Source organism: Pygocentrus nattereri, chromosome 12, assembly GCF_015220715.1.
Source record: "Pygocentrus nattereri isolate fPygNat1 chromosome 12, fPygNat1.pri, whole genome shotgun sequence".
Taxonomy (NCBI): Eukaryota; Metazoa; Chordata; class Actinopteri; order Characiformes; family Serrasalmidae; genus Pygocentrus; species Pygocentrus nattereri.
The window spans coordinates 16,842,172-16,865,332 of record NC_051222.1 but is presented as its reverse complement, the minus strand read 5'-3'; the positions used below and the strand labels follow the sequence as shown (position 1 = coordinate 16,865,332).

Here is a 23,161-nt window from a genome sequence, read left to right as displayed (position 1 = left end):
TCCCGCTCCCTTGTACCATCACTCGTGAACAAGACCCCGAGATACTTAAACTCCTCCACTTGAGGCAAGAGCTCATCCCCGACCCAGAGAGGGCTCTCCACCCTTTCCCGCGTGAGAACCATGGCCTCAGATTTGGAGGTACTGATCCTCATCCCGGCCGCTTCACACTCGGCTGCAAACCGATCCAGTGAAAGCTGAAGTTCACGGCCTGATGTCCCCAATAGGACCACATCATCTGCAAACAGCAGCGATGTGACCCTGAGGTCACCAAACCGGACACCCTCCATCCCCTGACTGCGCCTAGAAATTCTATCCATAAAAATTATGAATAGAATCGGTGACAAAGGGCAGCCCTGACGGAGTCCAACTCTCACTGGGAAAAAGTCTGACTTACTGCCGGCCATGCGAACCAAACTCCTGCTTTGTTTGTACAGGGCCTGAATGGCTCGTAGCAAAGAGCCATGTACCCCGTACTCCCGAAGCACCTCCCACAGAATACCCTGGGGAACACAGTCGAATGCCTTCTCCAAATCCACAAAGCACATGTGGACTGGTTGGGCAAACTCCCATGAACCCTCCAGAATCCTGGAGAGGGTAAAGAGTTGGTCCAGTGTTCCACGACCAGGACGGAACCCGCCACTGCTCCTCCTGGATCCGAGGTTCGACTATAAGCCGGACTCTCTTCTCCAGTACCCCTGTATAGACCTTACCAGGGAGGCTGAGGAGTGTGATTCCCCTGTAGTTGGAACACACCCTCCGGTCCCCTTTTTTAAAAAGAGGCACCACCACCCCAGTCTGCCAATCCAGTGGCACCACCCCCGATGTCCACGCAATGTTGAAAAGGCGTGTCAGCCAAGACAGCCCCACAACATCCAGAGCCTTGAGGAACTCGGGACGGATCTCATCCACCCCTGCAGCCCTGCCGCCAAGGAGCTTTTTAACTACCTTAGCGACTTCAGCCTCAGTAATGGACAAGCCTATTCCCGTGTCCCCAGACTCTGCCTCCTCACTGGATAACGTGTCGTTGGGATTGAGAAGGTCCTCAAAGTATTCCTTCCACCGCCCAATGACGTCTTCAGTCGAAGTCAGCAGCACACCATCTCCACTATATACAGTGCTAGTGGCACACTGCTTTCCCCTTCTGAGTCGCCTGACAGTTTGCCAGAATCTTTTCGGAGCCGACTTAAAGTCACTTTCCAAGGCCTCACCGAACTCTTCCCACACCCGGGTTTTTGCCTTGGCAACGACTGAAGCCGCAGATCGCTTGGCCTGTCGATACCTGACAGCTGCCTCTGGTGTCCTACAGGCCAACCATGTCCGGTAGGACTCCTTCAGCTTGACGGCATCTCTCACCTGGGGTGTCCACCACCGGGTTCGAGGATTACCGCCCCGACAGGCACCAACTACCTTGCGACCACAGCTACAGTCAGCCGCTTCAACAATGGAGGAGCGGAACATGGCCCATTCTGAGTCAATGTCCCCCACCTCCCCCGATATCTGGTCAAAGTTCTGACGGAGGTGTGAGTTGAAGATCAATCTGACAGGTTCTTCTGCCAGATGTTCCCAGCAAACCCTCACTATACGTTTGGGTTTGCCTGGTCTGACTGGCATCTTCCCCCACCACCTGATCCAACTCACCACCAGGTGGTGATCCGTTGACAGCTCAGTTCCTCTCTTTACCCGAGTGTCCAATACACATGGCCGCAAGTCCGCTGACACGACTACAAAGTCAATCATTGAACTGCGGCCTAGGGTGTCCTGGTGCCATGTGCACTTATGGACATCCTTGTGTTCAAACATGGTGTTCGTTATGGACAAACTGTGGTTTGCACAGAAGTCCAAAAACTGAACACCACTCGGGTTCAGATGAGAGAGGCCATTCCTCCCAATCACACCTCTCCAGGTCTTACTGTCGTTGCCCACATGAGCGTTGAAGTCCCCCAGTAGGACAATCGAGTCTCCAGGAGGAGCACTTTCAAGCACCCCTCCCAAGGACTCTATGAAGGCTGGGTATTCTGAACTGCTGTTCGGTGCATAAGCACAGACAACAGCCAGGACCCGTTCCCCAACCCGAAGGCGTAGGGAAGCTACCCTCTCGTCCACCGGGGAAAACCCCAACATACAGGCACCGAGTCGAGGGGCTATGAGAAAGCCCACACCTGCCCGCCGCCTCTCACCATGGGCAACTCCAGAAAAGAAAAAAGTCCAGCCCCTCTCAAGGAGATTGGACCCAGAGCCCAAGCTGTGTGTTGAGGTGAGCCCGACTATATCTAGCCGGTATCTCTCAACCTCGCGCACCAACTCAGGCTCCTTCCCCGCCAGTGAGGTAACATTCCAAGTTCCAAAAGCCAGTTTCAGCAACCGAGGATCAGAACGCCAAGGCCCAAGCCTTCGGACACTGCCCGATCCACAATGCACCGCAACCCTACTACTGCCCCTCCCATCGGTGGTGGGTCGATGGGAGGATTATTCACATCTTAACCATTGAAATACACAGATATTTTGAAAAGTTCAACTTTGGAAAATGTTACCTATCACCATGGAAACACTGGAAACACTAAATGTCTTCATACTGTCTTTATTTAAATACAGGTTAGACTGGATTTATAAGACTTGGTTAGGTGGTATCTGTCACTGACTCATTGTTGGACACTGTTAGTCCATGCTTATGGGGGACTGTATGTAATACAGTGACAAAAAAGAAATCAATATTTGAGATTACTTAAGAGGTTTAAGATAGGCATGAATGCTGCTTAGCTGGTGGCTTACGTTATTTGTTAGTTATTTGTTCCAGTGAAAAACTTCGGACCCTAAAGTGTCAGGGATGATCAGGTATATTTAAGGGAGGAATTTTGTAAATTTTTTACGCCAAATTATTGTTTTAAGCTAGTAAGAAATATATTAGGGCATTTCAGACCTCAAAGTCCAGACCAAGGTCCAAACCAGAGTTCATGTTTTGTTTGAATGGAGAAAAATGAATGAACAGATCAATTTTATTGCCACTATGCTAATAATATTATGCCATCACTACCAGCACCATCAACTTCAAGCGCAGTACTCAAGACTAGCTCGATTCGCCAAATGAATGTCCTCTTCATGCAAAAATTATATTGTCACAAACAAGGACAATTTTATGCACTGACTTCAAGCTCCGAACAATCCATAAAAGTGTGACCACTCTTTTCCCTTATTGCAGCTTCAATTCTTCTCAGTAGTTTTGCTTTCAGTTTTTCAAAGAAATCTTTAATCCTCAGCTCCTAGTTTTAGTCTTAGAAGTTTCTGCTTCTCATGATCCAAGTACTCTAAAACCCATGCAATAATGTTGAAGTCTGGGTGACCGGTTCACTGTTCTAAACCAGCAGCTTCTTTTGTTATTGGCGACTTTTCTTGTTTGCAAGCTTTCTTTTTTTTAGTTTTTCATTTTCTCAGTAGCGGCTTGACAGCTACACATCCGTTGAGCTGTCTTTTCACAGTGGAAGGATGGACAGAAACACCTGTGGATGTTTTCAGATCTGAATCGAGATCTCTTTCAAAGATGAATGCTTTGAAGTCCTGTTTATCTGATGGAGATGGTCTATCAGGTCTTGTGTGGTCTTGTTAGCAATCCCATTTTCTCTGTATCTTTTAATCCTTTTTTGAATTCCAGCTTGGAAACATGCTTTTTCCGTTTATTTTTCTTTTACTTACACTTTCCACTTTGACAGGCAAGATTATCTTATATCTAATCTCAGATGTATCTCCAGAAAAATAAACAACTCATACTTAGAAATTAAATAAATGAACTTTTCTCCAACTTTTGCACAGCACTCTATTTTATAGGTCTGTTTCCCAGACAGGGGCCCTGTCTGTATCTGATCACTTTTAGTTCTTTGTTGTTTGTTCTGGTGTTTTGCACGTGACAACGGCTGAGGAACCGGTTTATGGTTGGGTGTGTGTTTGTGACTCATAGTCACAAGATTTTGTTTGAAAACTCCCCTTGGCCCACCTTTACACGTTCACTTTCAGTTTAACCCCTCACAAAAAGAGAGCCCACACATCAATTACTCACTTTCATATCTAGATATTTTGCAGAATTTACAATGATTATAGTTTCCAAATATAAAAGATTTTTTTATTAATAACTGAATAATATGCCATTCTAAATCCCTCTCTACTCTAACAGATCGTCTACCAGCGGCTGGCTGACTACGTGTCTGTGTTGATTTTGCTGTTCATGCTGAAAGAAGCTACATGAAGGAGCTGATGTAAAGACTTAAAAGAGCACAGAGCTATATCGGCGCATGGAACGACCACAGCAAGCACAGAAGAGGATCTCTGAAGCATTGCATTTACTCGGTGCTTGTCAGTCGTTTTAGTTTATATTTAAAAGTAACATGTAATGTAAGGGAAGAATTTATATTCAGAGTCTCAGATTTTTGTGATTTCCTCATTCTCATAACTATATAACTTACTAGTTTATTTGTTCTCACAGAATAATTCATAAGAATAACTTAACGATGAGCTTAAAGATTATTAACTGAATAAGAAGCTAATGAAGTGAATGATTCTTTAAGCTCATTTCCTCTTTCCACTTCCATTTGGGAAAAACTGCTATCAGAGATCCTTTTCTAAGAACAAACCTCTCTTTGTAGATAAAAGCTCTCTGATATGCGGGTCACTCACTGTGGTTACAGCTGCAATATCAGTGCACTGACCGAACAAACAGCTTCGCTCCTCACAAAAAGCCTAAATAAAAGTAATATAACATGATATAATTTTATCTAAGTAAGCTTCTCTAAGATTCTCCATTGAAAGAAATGCAGTCCAGGACTAGACCAAATGCAACTCTAAATGTGTAAGTTTCCCAGCAATCATACAAACAACACACAAGTTTCTGTGTTCATCAGACTTGAGGGCTTCACTTCAGCCACAGCAGCTAAGCTAATCAAACAATGTTTTCAAAACCTCCACAGCACGAAGAACTGGGAGGTAAAGGTCCGAAACGACATGGACGAGTCAAAGAGGAAACAAAACTGTTCATTGATTCTGAAGGAAAATCGCAGATAAACGTCAGGGATTCAAACCCAGGATCTCCTGTTTACTAGACAGGCACTAATCACCTAAGCCACAGCGCCACAGCCTGTAGAGTAGCGGGTGTTTAGCTGGCATGTTTAGCGTTAGCCGCCTTGCCTGAGAAGAAAGTAAATTTAGCTGCATTAGCTTCCAGTGTATCCATCAAACCACACAGCTCTCTCATACAACACACTATGTGCTTCTGATGTTAATATTATATAGAGTTAAAGGCAAAACTCAGTTCATGCTAGTTAATGTCTTTATTTAATAACTTTTAGCGAAGGTTAGCGCTGCAGCTGCACTTGGCGCTAGTTATAAGTTATTTTACCTCATGAAGTTGTGTGAACTGAACAAGTGAAAAGAGTGTGAGAGAAAGTTGTTAAAAATCTGAGATAGTAACAATTTAAATTGAGATTAAATTAATTAAATTGAGATCTGTTAATTTCTCTCTCTCTCTCTCTCTCTCTCTCTCTCTCATATATATAAAGTATTCAATGCAAACTATATCATTTCAAGAAACTTGTGCAATAATACCGCAGTCATTTGTAAATGTTATTGATCTTTTTTCCATGGACAAGTGATTTTGTCAAGCTCTTAATGTTCAGCCCTGCATCTAAGGTTGAGCGGGGTATGTACACGAGTTATTTATTTAAAGTCCTTGGCAACACTGGAAGTCAAAGTACAGGAAGAACACCAGCCCATGTTAAACACCACAGAAAGCTCGAACACAACTTGGAAACTGAAAGCAAAACGGCATAATAACAAGATGACTCAGGCGATGACAGAGAACAAAGAGATGATCAAACATCACATCATGCAAGGAACACGGAGAAAGATATGTCCAAAAGTATCTAGACACCCCTTCTAAGTTGATGAATTCAACTACATCCAACACAGGCGTACAGTTACAGACGGCTTGTATAATTTCCCATTGAAAAGCAAGGCTAACAGAATGGGATGTTTTGGAGCACCCGCACGTAAGCCTAAGGTCAGCAAGCGTTGACTAGAGGGGTATAATCCCCCCCCCCCTATACTGGGTTCTAAAACAGTAGAACTGTGTTCTCTGGAATGATGGAGCCTAATCCTATACCTTTGGGATGATTTGGAGTCATCCAGAACTGATCATCTAACATCAGTAGGTTGAACTCACAAATGCTCTTGTGGATGAATGCAATCAAATCTTCACTTTCAACATCTAGTGTGGAGACATCTCAGAAGAGTAGAAGCTGTTAAATTTAGATTTTAGGAGAAATACTGGATGAACAGGTGTTTTCAAACCTTTGGACATTGGTTGGTTTCCTCGATAGGGTTTAATCCTAGTCCTGGAAAGTGTAGTACCTGTCTATTAATTCCTGTCTGGGAAGCCAGTCTCCCGCTGACAGTAAACACGAACCTACGCTAAAAACTTTGCCATAAGATGTGTACACATGAAAACAAACAGATTAGCACACTGAGAGCTAATATTAACACTAACTTTAGTTATAAATATCAACAGCAAACCTGCAGTAACAGCTGGCCATGGCGGCTCATGGGAAGATCCAAATGAGCTTGCAACCTCGCTGAGCTCAGGGTTGCCATGGTATATAAACTCATCTGGAGGCAATAATCACAGAAAGTGTTAAATACAATACAAATACGTACAGGATAACAAATGTGTGGCGAGTCAATAGAAGACAGGACCAGGCCAGAGAGAAAAAGAAGCAGGAGCTGAGCAGGAAAAACAGGACAGTCCTACACATCACACACATACACACGTGGACAAAATTGTTGGTACTCCTCGATTAATGAAAGAAAAACCCACAATAGTTACAAGAATAACTAATTTGACAAAAGTAATAATAAATAAAAATTCTATGAAAATGAACAAATGAAAGTCAGATATTGCTTTTCAACCATGCTTCAACAGAATTATTTTAAAAAATAAACTCATGAAACAGGCCTGGACATAAATGATGGTACCCTTAATTTAATATTTTGTTGCACAACCTTTTGAGGCAATCACTGCAATCAAACGATTCCTGTATCTGTCAGTGAGACTTCTGCACCTCTCAGCAGGTATTTTGGCCCACTCCTCATGAGCAAACTGCTCCAGTTGTCTCAGGTTTGAAGGGTGCCTTTTCCAGATGCAATGTTTCAGCTCCTTCCAAAGATGCTCAATAGGATTTAGGTCAGGGCTCATAGAAGGCCACTTCAGAATAGTCCAGTGTTTTCCTCTTAGCCATTTTTGGGTGTTTTTAGATGTGTGTTTTGGGTCATTATCCTGTTGCAAGACCCATGACCTGCGACCTCTTTTCTTGATATGCTTCATTTTCCCATCTATGAACATAGAGCTGATGTGCCTTGCCAAAAAGTTCCATTTTTGTCTCATCTGTCCATAGGACATTCTCCCAGAAGCTTTGTGGCTTGTCAACATGTCCATCCATCCATCCATCCATTAGCATCCGCTTCTCCGGGGTTCGGGTCGCGGGGGCAGCATCCTAAGCAATGAGGCCCAGACCTCCCTTTCCCCAGCCACTTCCACTAGCTCTCCAAGGGGGATTCCGAGGCGCTCCCAGGCCAGCTGGGCAATATAGTCACGCCAGCGTGTCCTGGGTCTTCCCCGGGGTCTCCTCCCAGGTGGACTTGCCTGTGACACCTCCCGAGGGAGGCGTCCAGGAGGCATCCTAACCAGATGCCCGAACCACCTCAGCTGACTCCTCTCGATGTGAAGAAGCAGCGGCTCTACTCCGAGTCCCTCCCGGATGACCGAACTTCTCACCCTATCTCTAAGGGAGAGCCCAGACACCCTGCGGAGGAAACTCATTTCGGCCGCTTGTATTCGCGATCTTATTCTTTCGGTCATTACCCAAAGCTCATGACCATAGGTGAGGGTGGGAACGTAGATCGACCGGTAAATCAAGAGCCTTGCCTTATGGCTCAGCTCTTTCTTTACCACAACAGACCGGTAAAGAGCCCGCATCACTGCTGACCCAGCACCAATCCGCCTGTCAATCTCCCGCTCCCTTGTACCATCACTCGTGAACAAGACCCCGAGATACTTGAACTCCTCCACTTGAGGCAAGAGCCTATCCCCGACCCAGAGAGGGCTCTCCACCCTTTTCCGCCTGAGAACCATGGTCTCGGAGGTACTGATTCTCATCCCGGCCGCTTCACACTCGGCTGCAAACCGATCCAGCGAAAGCTGAAGTTCACGGCCTGATGTCCCCAATAGGACCACATCATCTGCAAACAGCAGCGATGTGACCCTGAGGTCACCAAACTGGACACCCTCCATCCCCTGACTGCGCCTAGAAATTCTATCCATAAAAATTATGAATAGAATCGGTGACAAAGGGCAGCCCTGACGGAGTCCAACTCTCACTGGGAACAAGTCTGACTTACTGCCGGCCATGCGAACCAAACTCCTGCTTTGTTTGTACAGGGCCTGAATGGCTCATAGCAAAGAGCCATGTACCCCGTACTCCCGAAGCACCTCCCACAGAATACTCCGGGGAACACAGTCGAATGCCTTCTCCAGATCCACAAAGCACATGTGGACTGGTTGGGCAAACTCCCATGAACCCTCCAGAATCCTGGAGAGGGTGAAGAGTTGGTCCAGTGTTCCACGACCAGGACGGAACCCGCACTGCTCCTCCTGGATCCGAAGTTCAACTATAAGCCGGACTCTCTTCTCCAGTACCCCTGCATAGACCTTACCAGGGAGGCTGAGGAGTGTGATTCCCCTGTAGTTGGAACACACCCTCCGGTCCCCTTTTTTAAAAAGAGGTACCACCACCCCAGTCTGCCAATCCAGTGGCACCGCCCCCGATGTCCACGCAATGTTGAAAAGGCGTGTCAGCCAAGACAGCCCCACAACATCCAGAGCCTTGAGGAACTCAGGGCGGATCTCATCCACCCCTGGAGCCTTGCCACCAAGGAGCTTCTTAACTACCTTAGTGACTTCGGCCTCAGTAATGGACAAGCCTATTCCCATGTCCCCAGACTCTGCCTCCTCACTGGAGAACGTGTCGGTGGGATTGAGAAGGTCCACAAAGTATTCCTTCCACCGCCCAATGACGTCTTCATTCGAAGTCAGCAACACACCATCTCCACTATATACAGTGCTAGTGGCACACTGCTTTCCCCTTCTGAGTCGCCTGACGGTTTGCCAGAATCTTTTCGGAGCCGACTTAAAGTCACTTTCCAAGGCCTCACCAAACTCCTCCCATACACGGGATTTTGCCTTGGCGACGACTGAAGCCACAGATCGCTTTGCCTGTCGATACCTGCCAGCTTGCTCTGGTGTCCCACAGGCCAACCATACCCGGTAGGACTCCTTCTTCAGCTTGACGGCATCTCTCACCTGGGGTGTCCACCACCGGGTTCGAGGATTACCGCCCCGACAGGCACCAACTACTTTACGGCCACAGCTACAGTCAGCCGCTTCAACAATGGAGGAACGGAACATGGCCCATTCTGAGTCTATGTCCCCCACCTCCCACGATATCTGGTCAAAGTTCTGACGGAGGTGTGAGTTGAAGGTCAATCTGACAGGTTCTTCTGCCAGACGTTCCCAGCAAACCCTCACTATACGTTTGGGCTTGCCTGGTCTGACCGGCATCTTCCCCCACCACCTGAACCAACTCACCACCAGGTGGTGATCAGTTGACAGCTCAGCTCCTCTCTTTACCCGAGTGTCCAAAACACATGGCCGCAAGTCCGATGACACGACTACAAAGTCAATCATTGAACTGCGGCCTAGGGTGTCCTGGTGCCATGTGCACTTATGGACATCCTTGTGTTCAAACATGGTGTTCGTGATGGACAAACTGTGGTTTGCACAGAAGTCCAAAAACTGAACACCACTCGGGTTCAGATCAGAGAGGCCATTCCTCCCAATCACACCCCTCCAGGTCTCACTGTCATTGCCCACGTGAGCGTTAAAGTCCCCCAGTAGGACAATAGAGTCTCCAGGAGGAGCACTTTCAAGCACCCTTCCCAAGGACTCTAAGAAGGCTGGGTACTCTGAACTGCTGTTCGGTGCATAAGCACAGACAGCAGTCAGGACCCGTTCCCCAACCCGAAGGTGTAGGGAAGCTACCCTCTCGTCCATCGGAGAAAACCCCAACATACAGGCACCGAGTCGAGGGGCTATGAGAAAGCCCACACCTGCCCGCCGCCTCTCACCATCTCACTCCTCTCAAGGAGATTGGACCCAGAGCCCAAGCTGTGTGTTGAGGTGAGCCCGACTATATCTAGCCGGTATCTCTCAACCTCGCGCACCAACTCAGGCTCCTTCCCCGCCAGTGAGGTAACGTTCCAAGTTCCAAAAGCCAGTTTCAGCAACCGAGGATCAGAACGCCAAGGCCCACGCCTTCGGACACTGCCCGATCCACAAAGCACCGAACCCCTACTACTGCCCCTCCCATTGGTGGTGGGTCGATGGGAGGTTGTCAACATGTAGTTTGCCAAATTCCAGTCTGGCTTTTTTATGTTTTGTTTTCAACAATGGTGTCCTCCTTGGTCGTCTCCCATTAAGTCCACTTTGGCTCAAACATCGACGGATGGTACGATCTGACACTGATGTTCCTTGAGCTTGAAGTTCACCTTTAATCTCTTTAGAAGTTGTTCTTGGCTCTTTTGTTACCATTCGTATTATCCGTCTTTTTGATTTGTCATCAATTTTCCTCCTGGTTGGCTACAGTCCCATGGAGCTTAAATTTCTAAATAATATATGCAACTGTAGTCACAGGAACATCAAGCTGCTTGGAGATGGTCTTATAACCTTTACCTTTAACATGCTTGTCTATAATTTTCTTTCTAATGTCCTGAGACAACTCTTTCCTTTGCTTCCTCTGGTCCATATTGAGTGTGGTACACACCTTGTCACCAAACAGTACAGTGACTACCTGTAGCCCTATATATAGGCCCACTGACTGATTACAAGATTGTAGACACCTGTGATGCTAATTAGTGAACACACCTTGATTTAACGTGTCCGTTTGGTCACATTTTTCAGGGGTACCATCATTTCTGTCCAGGCCTGTTTCATGAGTTTATTTTTTTAAATAATTCTGTTGAAGCATGTTTGAAAAGCAATATCTGACTTTCATTTGTTCATTTTCATAGAATTTTTATTTATTATTACTTTTGTCAAATTAAAGTTATTTTTGTTACTATTGTGGGTTTTTCTTTCATTAATCGAGGGGTACCAACAATTTTGTCCACGTGTGTACATATATGTACATTTTACGAAATGTTTGGATGCAGTTTTCAGAGCAAACGGTTAGCTCTGTAAAGAAATTAGATTCCTCTCAGCTGAATCAGGCACAGCTTAGGATTCAGTAACTGTTAACTCTTAATCTCAGGGTCTAATTATACACACCTACAGTAAACAAGACTTCAGAGCACAATAAAACACACTGCTGTCACATGAGCTTGGTACTAAAAAAATTATATCATGCCTGAATTATGCTTCCTTTAACACCTGTGTTTATGTGAAACCCAAAGAGGACTAGCCAGGACAACCTGATAAATCCAGACCTGGCATATCTGGTATAAACCCATGTAATCTCTGTGTTCCCAGCTTTCAGTTTCACAAGTACTGTTGCAGTGCGACTGAGGGCCTATATATACAAGAGCACAGTGGTTGCTTTCAGTTTATTTGTGTCCTTCTGTAAATCAGGTTGAAGACACACAGGTGAGTAAAACACCTTGCTAACGGTCCTAAAATACATGCAAAGTCTTTTATTAAAGTATTGAAGCTGTTCAAATGTAATTTCCCTTCCTTTAATTTTCTCCAGTAACTGTCTCCTCAATTATGGAGAATGATGGATTTAGTTTCGATGACGTATCTTCTTCTACTGAAATCAGGTGTGTATAACTGACTGAAGTTATTAATGAAATCTCTTGTGAATTTCATAAATATATCAAACATGCAAACTAATGTCTGTTCCTCATTTACAGTAAAGCCATGGAAGGGGTGTTTCACAGCCATTTAGAGGAGAGAGTTCGTCCTTATATCGACCTGATTGACTCTCTGAGGCTGATCGGCATTGAAGAAGATTTAGCTCTACCAACTATAGCAGTGATTGGAGATCAGAGCTCCGGGAAAAGCTCTGTACTGGAGGCGCTGTCTGGGGTGGCGTTACCCAGAGGGAGTGGTGGGTAGTTTTCTCTTGTCCTTTATATTTTCACAGTATAAAAAAGTTTAATAAGGGCACAGAGCATCTTAACCTTCTGAAGCATGTCATTATTTAATTTGTATTTTGAATTTTGTTTTAGTTCATAATTAAGCAAATAATTACATAATGGAAAATGAAAATGAACAATGTACATTTAAAGAAACTCTTTTGAAAAACTATGTTTTTCACTTGCATTCACATTCTGTAGGTGTGTAGTTAAATACATGTAAATGTGTGTACACTTAAATTATTGCATAGTCCAATTGCTGGAATGTTGTCTAAAAAGTTTCACCACAAGAAAGATGCATCAGTAAATGCATATGGACAGGTAGGTATATAATAATTCTCTGTACACTGTAGGTATTGTTACCAGGTGTCCTCTGGAGCTCAAGCTGAGGAAGATCAAGGGTGGGGTTCAGTGGCGAGCGGCCATATCTTACAAAGAGGAGTACATTGAGTTTGATGACCCATCACTGGTTGAACATTACGTTGCAGAAGGTCAGTGCAGTTGCTGATAATACTGGTCGTGACCAGAGCTTTACGGATAGGGGGGCTAAGCCTGTAGTACGGAGGTCTAGGGCACGGTCCCCCAGTAGAATTAGTCTCAAATTTCGGGTTATATTGATAAACATGTTCTCAGCCCAGTTAAATTCAATTCAGCATTCATTTGAGTTAAAGCTTATACAACTCTCCCTTGCTTTCTACTTGATCACTAACCTCCATCAGATCTGCTCCTTCAGTCCTGTCAGACCTTCTTTATCTCCCTCTATTCCTGTGTTAAGTATAAATGTTAATACGTTGTTTAATTAAACTCAGATTTATGAGATCCCTAAAAAAAGAATGAAATTTTTTTGTTTGTTTTACCTGCTAAAAATCCTCTGCCTCTTAACTTCCATGGGTTGAGGAACTGTGGGATGTAAAACTCAGTTATGATCAACACTGTATGACCTCTTCACTGACATTTACTTACTGTAAAAATCAATATATGGTAAACACCTTTCAATGTTTCCAAATACTATAAAAAAAATGTAAAGAAATGTAAGTAATGTCATTTCTATCCCTGTTGTTCACTGTCACTTTTAAGTTTCTTCAAATTCTTAAATTTTGCCTGTCTGTTAGTTAGTCAGCCTGGTTAGTTAACTAGTTAATGTTGGTGCCTCACGAAAACACAAAGTTAGCTCGCTAAAAAACGCAACCAAGTAAAAACGTGATATCCAGCTATACTGACCATACCTTGCCACAGATCCATGTTTTAGATGGGTATCTTCACTCTGTAACTACTTACTGTTTCACTCTGTACATTACATGTTTTTGAATAAGGTTTAATGTTTATAAGCCAAATAAGCTTTCAGCCAAAATCCCGTCTTCTGCTTCAACGGTCGCTGAACTACGTTACTAAGCAGCGTGAGTAAAACTAGAGCCCCACCTCGTCTTAAATGATTGGCTTACAACATAAGAGTTCTGATTTGATTGGCTTAAAATTTATGAGGTCTCATATGATTGGCTGTGTGGGGATTCTACTTTTCACATTACGTCTGGCCGCACAGCAGAGGCAGCGCTGCATTAGGGTATTAGGGCCCCCCCACAGGTTGCGCCCTACTATTGGCGCTGTGAATGAAAATGAAATGAGAAATGAATGAGAATAAACTATACATGACTTTAACTAGTAATGTAGCTTTATTTGGGAAAACTGGCCTAGTTTCATGCTTATGTAGTAGCTCTTAAAGAAAAAGCTTAGCTTACTATCAGCTTCTCACACTTTATCAAAAAAACTGTTAGCTAAATGGCATTTAAAATCATTTAAAAGATTTTGTGCACCTACAAATGAAGTGTTACGTCTGTCTGACAGCTCAGAATGTGTTGGCTGGTGACGGAGTTGGAATATGTGATGACCTCATCACTCTGGAGATCATGTCTCCTCATGTCAGTGACCTCACACTGATCGATCTGCCTGGGATTGCAAGGGTTCCTGTTAAAGGTCAGCCTGATGATATTGGGGAGCAGGTCAGTACACAACCATGGTGTATCATTTCATGCATCATTTAAATGATAGGATTTTCATTTATTGGTAAGCTGCTTTTCTTCTAGATCAAAAATCTCATACGGACCTTTATTGAGAAAAGTGAAACCATCAATTTGGTCGTGGTACCATGCAATGTTGACATTGCAACAACAGAGGCACTGAGGATGGCACAGGAGGTGGACCCTGAAGGCAAAAGAACTCTGGGTAAAGTAATAGTAATAATAATAATATGTATGTGAAATAAAAATATGTATTTATTTATTTACTTTGGTTTTATCAGCTATTCTTTCTAAGCCAGACCTTGTTGACAGAGGAACAGAGAAGACCATATTGGATGTAGTCAGAAATCAGGTTATTCCTTTAAGCAAAGGATACATCATCGTTAAGTGCCGTGGTCAGAAGCAGATTGATGAGAAAATCTCTCTGGAGGAGGCCACTCGAGTGGAGAGAGACTTCTTCAAACGTCATGAATTCTTCAGGTAAGCTTCACATGAAGAAGTCATTTGTAATTTGTACAATCATTTCTTATTCGTGACATTTAAGCAGCTCATAAAGCACCTTTTTTTCATTGACAGTTGCCTTTTGAATGAGGAGAAAGCAACGATTCAGTGCCTTGCCGGCAAACTGACTCAAGACCTGGTTGATCACATCAAAGTATAAATACATTTTTACTCTCCATCTAAATCTATATCTGTATCTTTCACTAAACTTACAAAGTAACAACACTAAGCACTTTCAGCTAAAACAGTGTATCCCAAATACAGTCCTGGACAGACATCTCACACACCCAGTGCTGAGCCAGGCTTTGAGTCCAAACCAAATCCAAACATCTGCAAGAAATTAAACATTTATTTCATCTTTCCACGATGGCACGTTTTTGTTATTCCATGTCCCCATAGCTTCTTCACTGCTTGCTATCTAAATACAGGCCATTTCATTTCACTGTGTCTTTTCCTTTCTTTTGTTTAGAAATCGCTGCCTCTGCTTTCAGAGCAGATAAAGAAGCAGCTGTGGGACTTGAGAAAAGAGTTGAATCAGTGTGAGGCTGGCCCACCGCTGGATCCACAGAAGAGGAAAGACTTCCTCATCATTGTGAGAGACCACTGCCTACTCTAAAACTCCAAAAACCACATGGAGTTGCCCGTTTACTATCTAGTTTACTTACCTAGAATCAAGTTTCGGTGACCATTTTATCAGAAACACCTACCTCATACATGCACTTTATAGATTTACAAATCTGACTCGATTTCACGTCTAAGAAATTGTTTATATAGGTTAGAACCATACATGACTGGATATTTGTGATTTCCTGGTGTTTGTTTGCATTACTGATAAGACTGGATAGAGACTTCTGAGAAATTCATTTCAAATATGTAGATTTTTAGTGTTTTTGTTTTTTCAGCTTTACAAGGCAGCCAATCAGAGCAGAGCCGATTTACATACACCATTCTTAAAGGCACAGTAGCCAAAATAATCTGTTTAATTTTAAAAGATAAACAGGTAGGAGCATGGTTCAAGAAGTGTGTTTTTAGCTGAATATGAAGTATCACCAAGTCTGTCAGTAAAGGATTCAGCTCTTGAATCTATTTTAATGCAGGAAATGCACTAGAGTAAAGCAATTGTGAGCATTTAGTGTAAAGTGTTTCAACATGACAATGTACAAGAAACAGGCTTATAAATGAATAAACTAATGAAACCTAGTGGAGTCCCTTCAGTACAACATGGCCATTTCCACTCCTGACTATAACTCATATTTTTCTACTCTCAATAAATCTGCCCTAACTGCTTCTCACTACAGTACCAGTGTTTAAAGAAAGCTTTGGTTTACATGCCTAAATTCTGTGTTGGTGGTTCCTTGTTCTTGCAGACTTTGATGAAGTTCAATGACAAGATCAATCGCTTGGCATGTGGGGAAGCGGGTAATGCGGACAACTTGTTTGTTCAGCTTCGGTCGGAGTTCAAAAAGTGGAAAGAGCATCTTGACAGTACAAAGTCATCATGTAAGTAAATGTGTCAATACATGTTAAGCCTGGCCAGGGTTATAAAAGTATTGGGAATATGTATTCAGAATACGGAAGTTAAGTATCTCTGTTCTTTTGGAATACTTCACTACTAAATGAAAAAAGATCATCAATCATCAAAAGAAACACCATCAGCACTGGTTTATTAACCATTTTAAATTCAGTGCACAGCATAAGGCAGACATGGTTGTTCTCATCAATACGTATTCTAATTGTGTTCTGAAGAGGGAACAAAGTCGAATGTCTGCTGGTGAAGTGACAGAAATATTAAAAATAGACTTGTTCTGTTGAGCTTTGAGCTGTACCCTGCTGAGTGATGCTAGTGAAGTTAGCCAGCTACAATTGTAATCCACCGCAGTACAGGCTCAAAGCTGATCAAAAGTTGGCCTAGAAAACTATGAAATATACTTTTTCTATGAAATATCACTTTGTATGTGAAGAGGTTATTCATGTCAAAATTTACACGCAACGCAGTTCATGAGGAGGTCCAGACTGTGGTGAAAGAATATGACCTGAAGCACAGAGGAAGGGAGCTGCCTGGCTTCAGTGATTATAATGTGTTTGAGATGGTGGTGCAGAGACTTGTGATCCAACTGAAGGGACCAGCCATTGAGCGACTCAGAGTCGTAAGAGGTACGTTCACACTTACACACTATGGCCTTTCACAGTCTTTATTTTTTCACACAGGGTTTTTTGCTAATCCTGCTCCTGGTAAACTCCAGCAATGCACAGTTTTAAGTGTTCCCTACTATACTACTATACTATACAAACTACAGGAACGGCAGTAAAGATTCATTAACACCACCTAAACTGGAGTTAATCTTTAACACAGTTTGCAATGACAAACATTCCAGTCTTTAAAATATCAGTGACTGAATTTTCTGTATGTTGACTTTGCTTGAAGAAAAGTATATATTCTCCAAACAGAGGAGTAAAGTTATCAGCAAATTTGTTTGGCCAAAAACAAAACAAATCAGTATGGTGCCTTGTCTGGCTTTTTTAGATAAAGATTTTAGTAAATTCTGAGTAATTAAGAATTTGCAGTGTCCCACAGTCACTTATACTCAAAAAAGACTGTGTTATCAGTAACTGGATTAAAGCAGTACTTTTTGTTAAAAATGCTCTTCTGCATGGCTAAAAACAGCCAGCTGATGCCTGAATTTGTCAATTTGTATAGGTAACTGTACAGACAGTGTCAAAAGCCACATAAGCAAGTCTCTCTGAAGTTACTTAACAACCTGACGTGGTAACCAACTGGGTCAGTGTACCAGCTTCCATTATTTGCATTAGCCTTGTAGTTCTAGTGTAAGACTAAAAAAGCACACTTGGGACACCAAACATGCTTGGCTGATTGACTACATTTGGGATGAGGTGAAAACTATGTAAATAGATCTTTAGTTGAACTTTATCACTTTATCAGCTGCACCCACTGTCTGAATATGATACATGGATTTCAGAAACCATCCAGGAACAGTTCTCAGATGTGTCCAAAGTCTGCTTCCTCAACTTTCCTTTCCTCCAGTGTGTTGCCATGGTAAACATTACTTTTAGAATTAAAAGAATATTTTAATTACATTTTAAAATACTTTTAACTTTCAACTTGATTTGGTGGTTTCTAGCAGCTCTACTGACACTATGTACCCTTTCTGCTTATAATTGCTACCCCAGAACAAGATAGACAACATTCAGTCAAAGCAAGAAGCCAAAGTGGAGCAGAGGATCTTGGAGCAGTTTGAGATGGAACAGCTGGTCTACACTCAAGATAGCATCTACTTCAAAACATTGAATGGAACACCAGGGGACGGAAAAACAGCTTCAGAAGACAACTACGCTGGGCTTGACAGCAGGACCAAATATCCTGAGATGCTGCACACTTATTATGAGGTATATTTTAGTTCAGTGGATAATAAAGTAGGAGGGCAAAATAGTCTTGAAGAACCACCTCAGCTATAATGTGTGAATGCAAAATAGAAATGGAATAGAAATCCACAACAATGTTATCATTTTTCAACTCCTAACAGATCGTCGTGCAGCGACTGGCTGACCAGGTGCCCATGCTGATCAGATACTTAATGCTGAAGGAGTCTGCTCAGCTGCTCTGCAGTGAGATGTTGGGGTTAATGCACGGTGCTAATGTAGCTGAGGTTCTCCGGGAGGAGTCAGATGTCAGCAGACGCCGCATTAACATGCAGAACCGGATGGATCGTCTCACCATCGCTCAAGAGAAGCTCAGTAACTTCATTTGAAGGGGACGACCTTGGATATAAGCTATCATCTTAGATACTAACAGATAAGACATCTTGGGAGTTATTTAGATGCAGTAATGACAATTCCAGTTATTTTTTATCTTTTTAAAGGTAATTTTTTCATGTTTTATGGTTTTAGGTACAGCACACAAATAGTGTGGATACATTTTAGAAAACCTACATCATTGGCTCTCAATCCTGCTCTCAACACACCTGATGCAACTCAGGAATTCATTTACAAGCCCTTCCTTCCTATGGCTGACTCTGAAATGGCTCCTTACATTGTGACCTATCTGGCCTCAGCTATCCAAACAGTGCATCATATGTCTAACAAACAAGCCACAGGGATTTTGCCACCTCTTTTAGCAAAGTCCCTTATGTTTCACACAATTATGTGTTTATAAGTAATCACGTTTGTTTCACATCAACAGGTTTTCAAGTGATCACACATTGTTTCATATTAGACATTATTATCTACAACATGCACGCCAGTGGTGCTACAGGACCAAGACTAGGAACTGACCTAAATAATTCTGCAGAACAATTCAAGGGGGTCTGGTGTCATATCTTAAACAATTTCAAATAAACACTTGCATTCTTCATATTACTAATACAGAGGAATGTGATGTGTACAATGTTTTTTTAAAGACTTGATATAAAAACACATTTGTTGCCTTTTTAATAAAAACACTTTTCAGATATTTACAAAAGTATGTAAGTATATTTTTATACAGTAGACGTTATCAGACCTCTGGAAGAACGACAGAAGCTTACTGATTAACTATGCAACAAAATGTATATTTCAAACCTAAAGCCAAACAACATCCAACACTAGACTTTTCATAAGGCCTATTTTTCTTGGTTGACTCATGGTGGTCTGTTTTATTACTGAACATTGATCAGGCATGCCTGGCTGTCTTTAAATGATTCACTGAGTCTGTGAATTTGTTAGTGCATGCAGGGTAATGTAGCCTATTTTACTAGCAGATGTTTGTTACTACTTTAATTAATTTAATTTTATTTAATTATATAAACTACAAAGACACACACTACTATAATATAATGCAGCATTTTATCATTCTATAATACAATCAGCTCTATCTTCCAACTCTCTGGAAATAGATTCTAATTTAAAGGGAACATGAACGTCTGAGTTGCTGCATTCTTTTTGATAAAAGAATGAGGTCAGACTGTTTACACCAGCATTTCACAATTACTAATTCTTCACAGTCCTTCTGATTTCTTAGCTCATTTCTTGTCTTAAAAACAGAAAATGAAAAACAATCTGAATATGACTGAATTATTTATGCCTAAAGTGTGTAGACAAAGCTTCATGTCACCTGAATACTGTTTACACTTGTTCCTCATTTCATGCTTTGTAATAAACATGTGCCATTATGTCTTTGCCACTGTTTTGCCACAAAGCATTGTATACCAGTTTGTCATCACTCTATATTGACTTGCCTTGTTTTTTCAACTTTGTCTTTGGATTGCTCTTTTTGGGAGTTTTTATTGATTTGGACTTAGTGGCTTTTTTCTCACTGGTGAACTGTTAAACATACATTTCTATGACAGATAATCACATAAATAAAACTTTAACATCATGCATAGAAGTTTTACTTTATGGTCCGAATTTATGTTCCAAAAAGGAAAAACAAACAGACTTTATAGCTTTGCTTTACCACTGTTAAGAACTGTCCACTGCAATGAACATTTAAAAAAATAACAATAAAAATATTATACTTGAATTATTTTACTGAGGTTTTGAGTACATTACATACACTGTAAAGAACTTTTGCTGAGCTCCTGTCATTGCTGCACATCACTTATGCTTACCAAGCACATCTTTTGTATGACTCTCTTTTTATGGCCTGACTGGATAGCAACAGAATTGGGGATCTTTGCCTTGCTCCATTCTCTGAAAAATAAGAGCAAACGAACAGTTAAAAATGAGTAATCCTAGGACGGATTACCTACAAGCTTGGTGTAAGCTCCCATCCTTTATGGCCTCTGAGATTTTATACAGCTTTCCAGAGGAGCCACTGATCTGAATGTAAGAATTTGCCTTCACCAAGGCTTCTGACATCCTACCACACATAGACACACACAGTAATAATCATTTTTCAGCATCAATCATTCTCAGTACTATGAAAGGCTCCATAGTACTGAAAGCCATTCAGCATTATTATCATTTTGGTAAATTAGACACCAGCTGTGGATGGTTTGTCTACTGAGGTATAACTCAGGTTGTCTTCTTTTTTATCTTAATTTTTTATTTTGTTTTGTACTGATACACGTTCATATAGACAAAATACAAAGCAGGTGGCAAAAAAAGTAGTTTGGCACTTGACCCTGATCTTTTTCCTGACTACTCTTCACTTTTCTCAGTTCTGACCTTGGCTTGTTTATGGATTACCACTTATTTACTGTTATTAGAACTCACCTTTTCTGGGTTATCCTTGGGTGTCTGGGAATTCCTGCATGAAAGAAATATGTTTCATTAATGTTTTAGCTGTTTAGCTCCATTCAGTCCTCATTCAAACAGGTCCTGCTCGCATGCGCTGTCTAGCAGGGAGCAGACAGGCTCTGTTCTGTTCTGCCAAATTGTGCTACCTTGTCAAAATGTCCTACCACAGTGCATATATTTAGATAGCACTCTACATAAAACTATAGCTACATGACTGAACGTGATGTTTCCTCAAGGGTTCTTTAGTAAAGAGAATGCTTCTGTTTAGAACCTTAAATGCTTAAAGGGTTCTTTGCATGATGAAATGGTTCTTCGGATTGACAGGGAATATGTAGGACACAGTTCTAGGGTTCTTCTACTGTTACGATTTCAAGCTTGTATCAATAACAGAACCCTTTTTGGTGCTACACAGAACAACTTCAAAATATTTTTCTCCATTTCTGGATTTCGCTGTATCTTTTTTGTATTTCCAAGTGCACGTTGCACTTACTCTCACCTCTCTGCACACAGCTGCCCCAAAGAGTGCACAGGAGGAAAGGTCATCCTGCACCTTCATCATGAGAGAGGGGACAGCTACTTTCTCACCGTGGTGATGACGTCAAATGTGTTGTTAAAAACATTGTAGCTGTATAATGATATGAGGTATAGTGTTAACTTACATATCGCTGCTGGCGGAAGAAAACCTTGGATCTATAAACTAGTAACTTCACAGGAGAAGGAAAAAACATACTTTACTTTCAATGTAGGTCAATGGAACCAGAATTTTTCCCATGTCTTTTTGGGTCATTTCTTTTAACATTTCTTTCATCATAACATTTACAAACTATATAAATAGTAACAGATACTTTCAAATTATGTCAAAAACTGAAAAATGCCAAAAATGGAGATACAACATTCTTCTGACAGTAACGATATGTGGCTACAGTACTGGACATTATCTGATGTTAATAACTAATGAAGCTGCTAGCAAGGTGAGCTATATTTCTTAGTTTCTTTCCAGTGACTTTTATTAACTACCTTAAGCGGTTTCCCAGACACATTACTGCTGTTTTACCCATAAACTGGACAAGAAAGGAGTTGGAGTGTATCAAAGCCAGCTAGCTAGCTAGTTAGCTAAGTCCGCTAATGTTAGCAGTGGCTAGTTAGCCTCACTCACATATAAATATAGAGCACTGGTTGCTAAAGGGCTAGAAAGCGTTATAAGACGGGCATATAAGGCTTTACATTTCAGCTGAAATGAGCAAATAAAGGAACATTTCATCCCAATGAATCTGTTTTATGGTTCTTTTGCTACACACAGGCCGTAAAGGCTCGTCGCTCGCCGCCTGCGGGCGCTACTGAGCGGGTTGGAGCTGCAGAGCTGAGAGGACCAGACTCCTCTCCCTGTGAATATGGGGACAGACACGAAACCGAAGGTCAGGTTAGCGTGTGGTACATATGTCTGAAATCACTGATGAAGCACAAAGTGACAGAAACCTCATAATTAGCTTGTAGCTTTGGCCTCCATCACGCACCAAAACGGCTTTTACGGCTTGTTCCGTCAGCAGCGCTGGTGCGGGTCCCCGCTCGAGCTGTAACCAGCAATCTGATTGGCTCATTTTCTTGAAGGGCGGGACTTGCTCTGTAATCAGACGTCATGGTGACGTCTCCTCATTTATAGCGCCTCTGGTGCTGTTCACCGCTTTAGGGCAGAGTCAGTGCACAGTGCGCTATGGACAGTGGGGGACAGTAACTAAGTAAATGTAATTAGTTTCTGTACTTAAGTAGTTTTTTCGTGTATCTGTACTTTACTTGTTTTTCCATTTTGGGCAACTTTTTACTTTCACTCTACTACATTTCAGAATCAAATATCTGACTTTTTACTCCGCTACATTTTGAGAAATCTGTCGGTCCTTTTGGTTTCTGTGTGTATAAAAATGTAACATGTCAAAACAAAAGAAGTGCAAAGCAAGAGCACCAATCAGGGCCCAGCGGTCACTTTGTTCTGAGCTTGTTTTGACCTGTTGGTCATACCGACCCAGTGCAGCACACGGTTCAATGTCAGCGCAGCAGTGTAAAAATTTGGGAGCACATGCGTCACCTAAATGATGAACTAACCTAACTTTGTGTAAACAGACCACAATATAGAAATATGTCCACATGTGCAGTCGTGACTGGCATGTTTCCCTTTTTCTGAATTCATACAAACA

At 42.2% G+C, this 23,161-nt stretch overlaps 1 protein-coding gene and 1 long non-coding RNA gene across 2 annotated transcripts; one reads left to right on the top strand and one right to left on the bottom strand.

Annotated features, from left to right (window-relative positions):
• Positions 1-11,696: 11,696 nt before the first annotated feature.
• LOC108429798 (interferon-induced GTP-binding protein Mx3-like) lies at positions 11,697-19,903 on the top strand. Its single transcript, XM_037543555.1, has 14 exons — positions 11,697-11,731; positions 11,835-11,904; positions 11,998-12,194; positions 12,576-12,713; positions 14,065-14,219; positions 14,304-14,442; positions 14,519-14,717; positions 14,814-14,892; positions 15,208-15,330; positions 16,106-16,238; positions 16,734-16,892; positions 17,717-17,793; positions 17,928-18,143; positions 18,281-19,903. Exons 2-14 carry the CDS (start codon positions 11,852-11,854, stop codon positions 18,503-18,505), a joined length of 1,893 nt encoding a protein of 630 aa, XP_037399452.1. The 5' UTR covers positions 11,697-11,731; positions 11,835-11,851; the 3' UTR covers positions 18,506-19,903.
• Positions 19,904-20,372: 469 nt separating this feature from the next.
• Positions 20,373-21,041, bottom strand: LOC119264764. The gene is made up of 2 exons (XR_005131198.1): positions 20,949-21,041; positions 20,373-20,423 (listed from the first exon to the last, which is right to left on the bottom strand). It is a non-coding gene; the product is annotated as an uncharacterized LOC119264764 (long non-coding RNA).
• Between the last annotated feature and the right edge of the window lie 2,120 nt (positions 21,042-23,161).

What these genes read in the sequence shown, in the direction of transcription:
- LOC108429798 (XM_037543555.1), top strand. Translation starts at nt 11,852, where the DNA reads ATGGAGAATGATGGATTTAGTTTCGATGACGTATCTTCTTCTACTGAA. An exon ending in GCGACTCAGAGTCGTAAGAG is followed by an intron (nt 16,893 to 17,716) that starts GTACGTTCACAC and finishes CATGGATTTCAG; the next exon opens with AAACCATCCAGGAACAGTTC. An exon ending in TGCTGCACACTTATTATGAG is followed by an intron (nt 18,144 to 18,280) that starts GTATATTTTAGT and finishes AACTCCTAACAG; the next exon opens with ATCGTCGTGCAGCGACTGGC.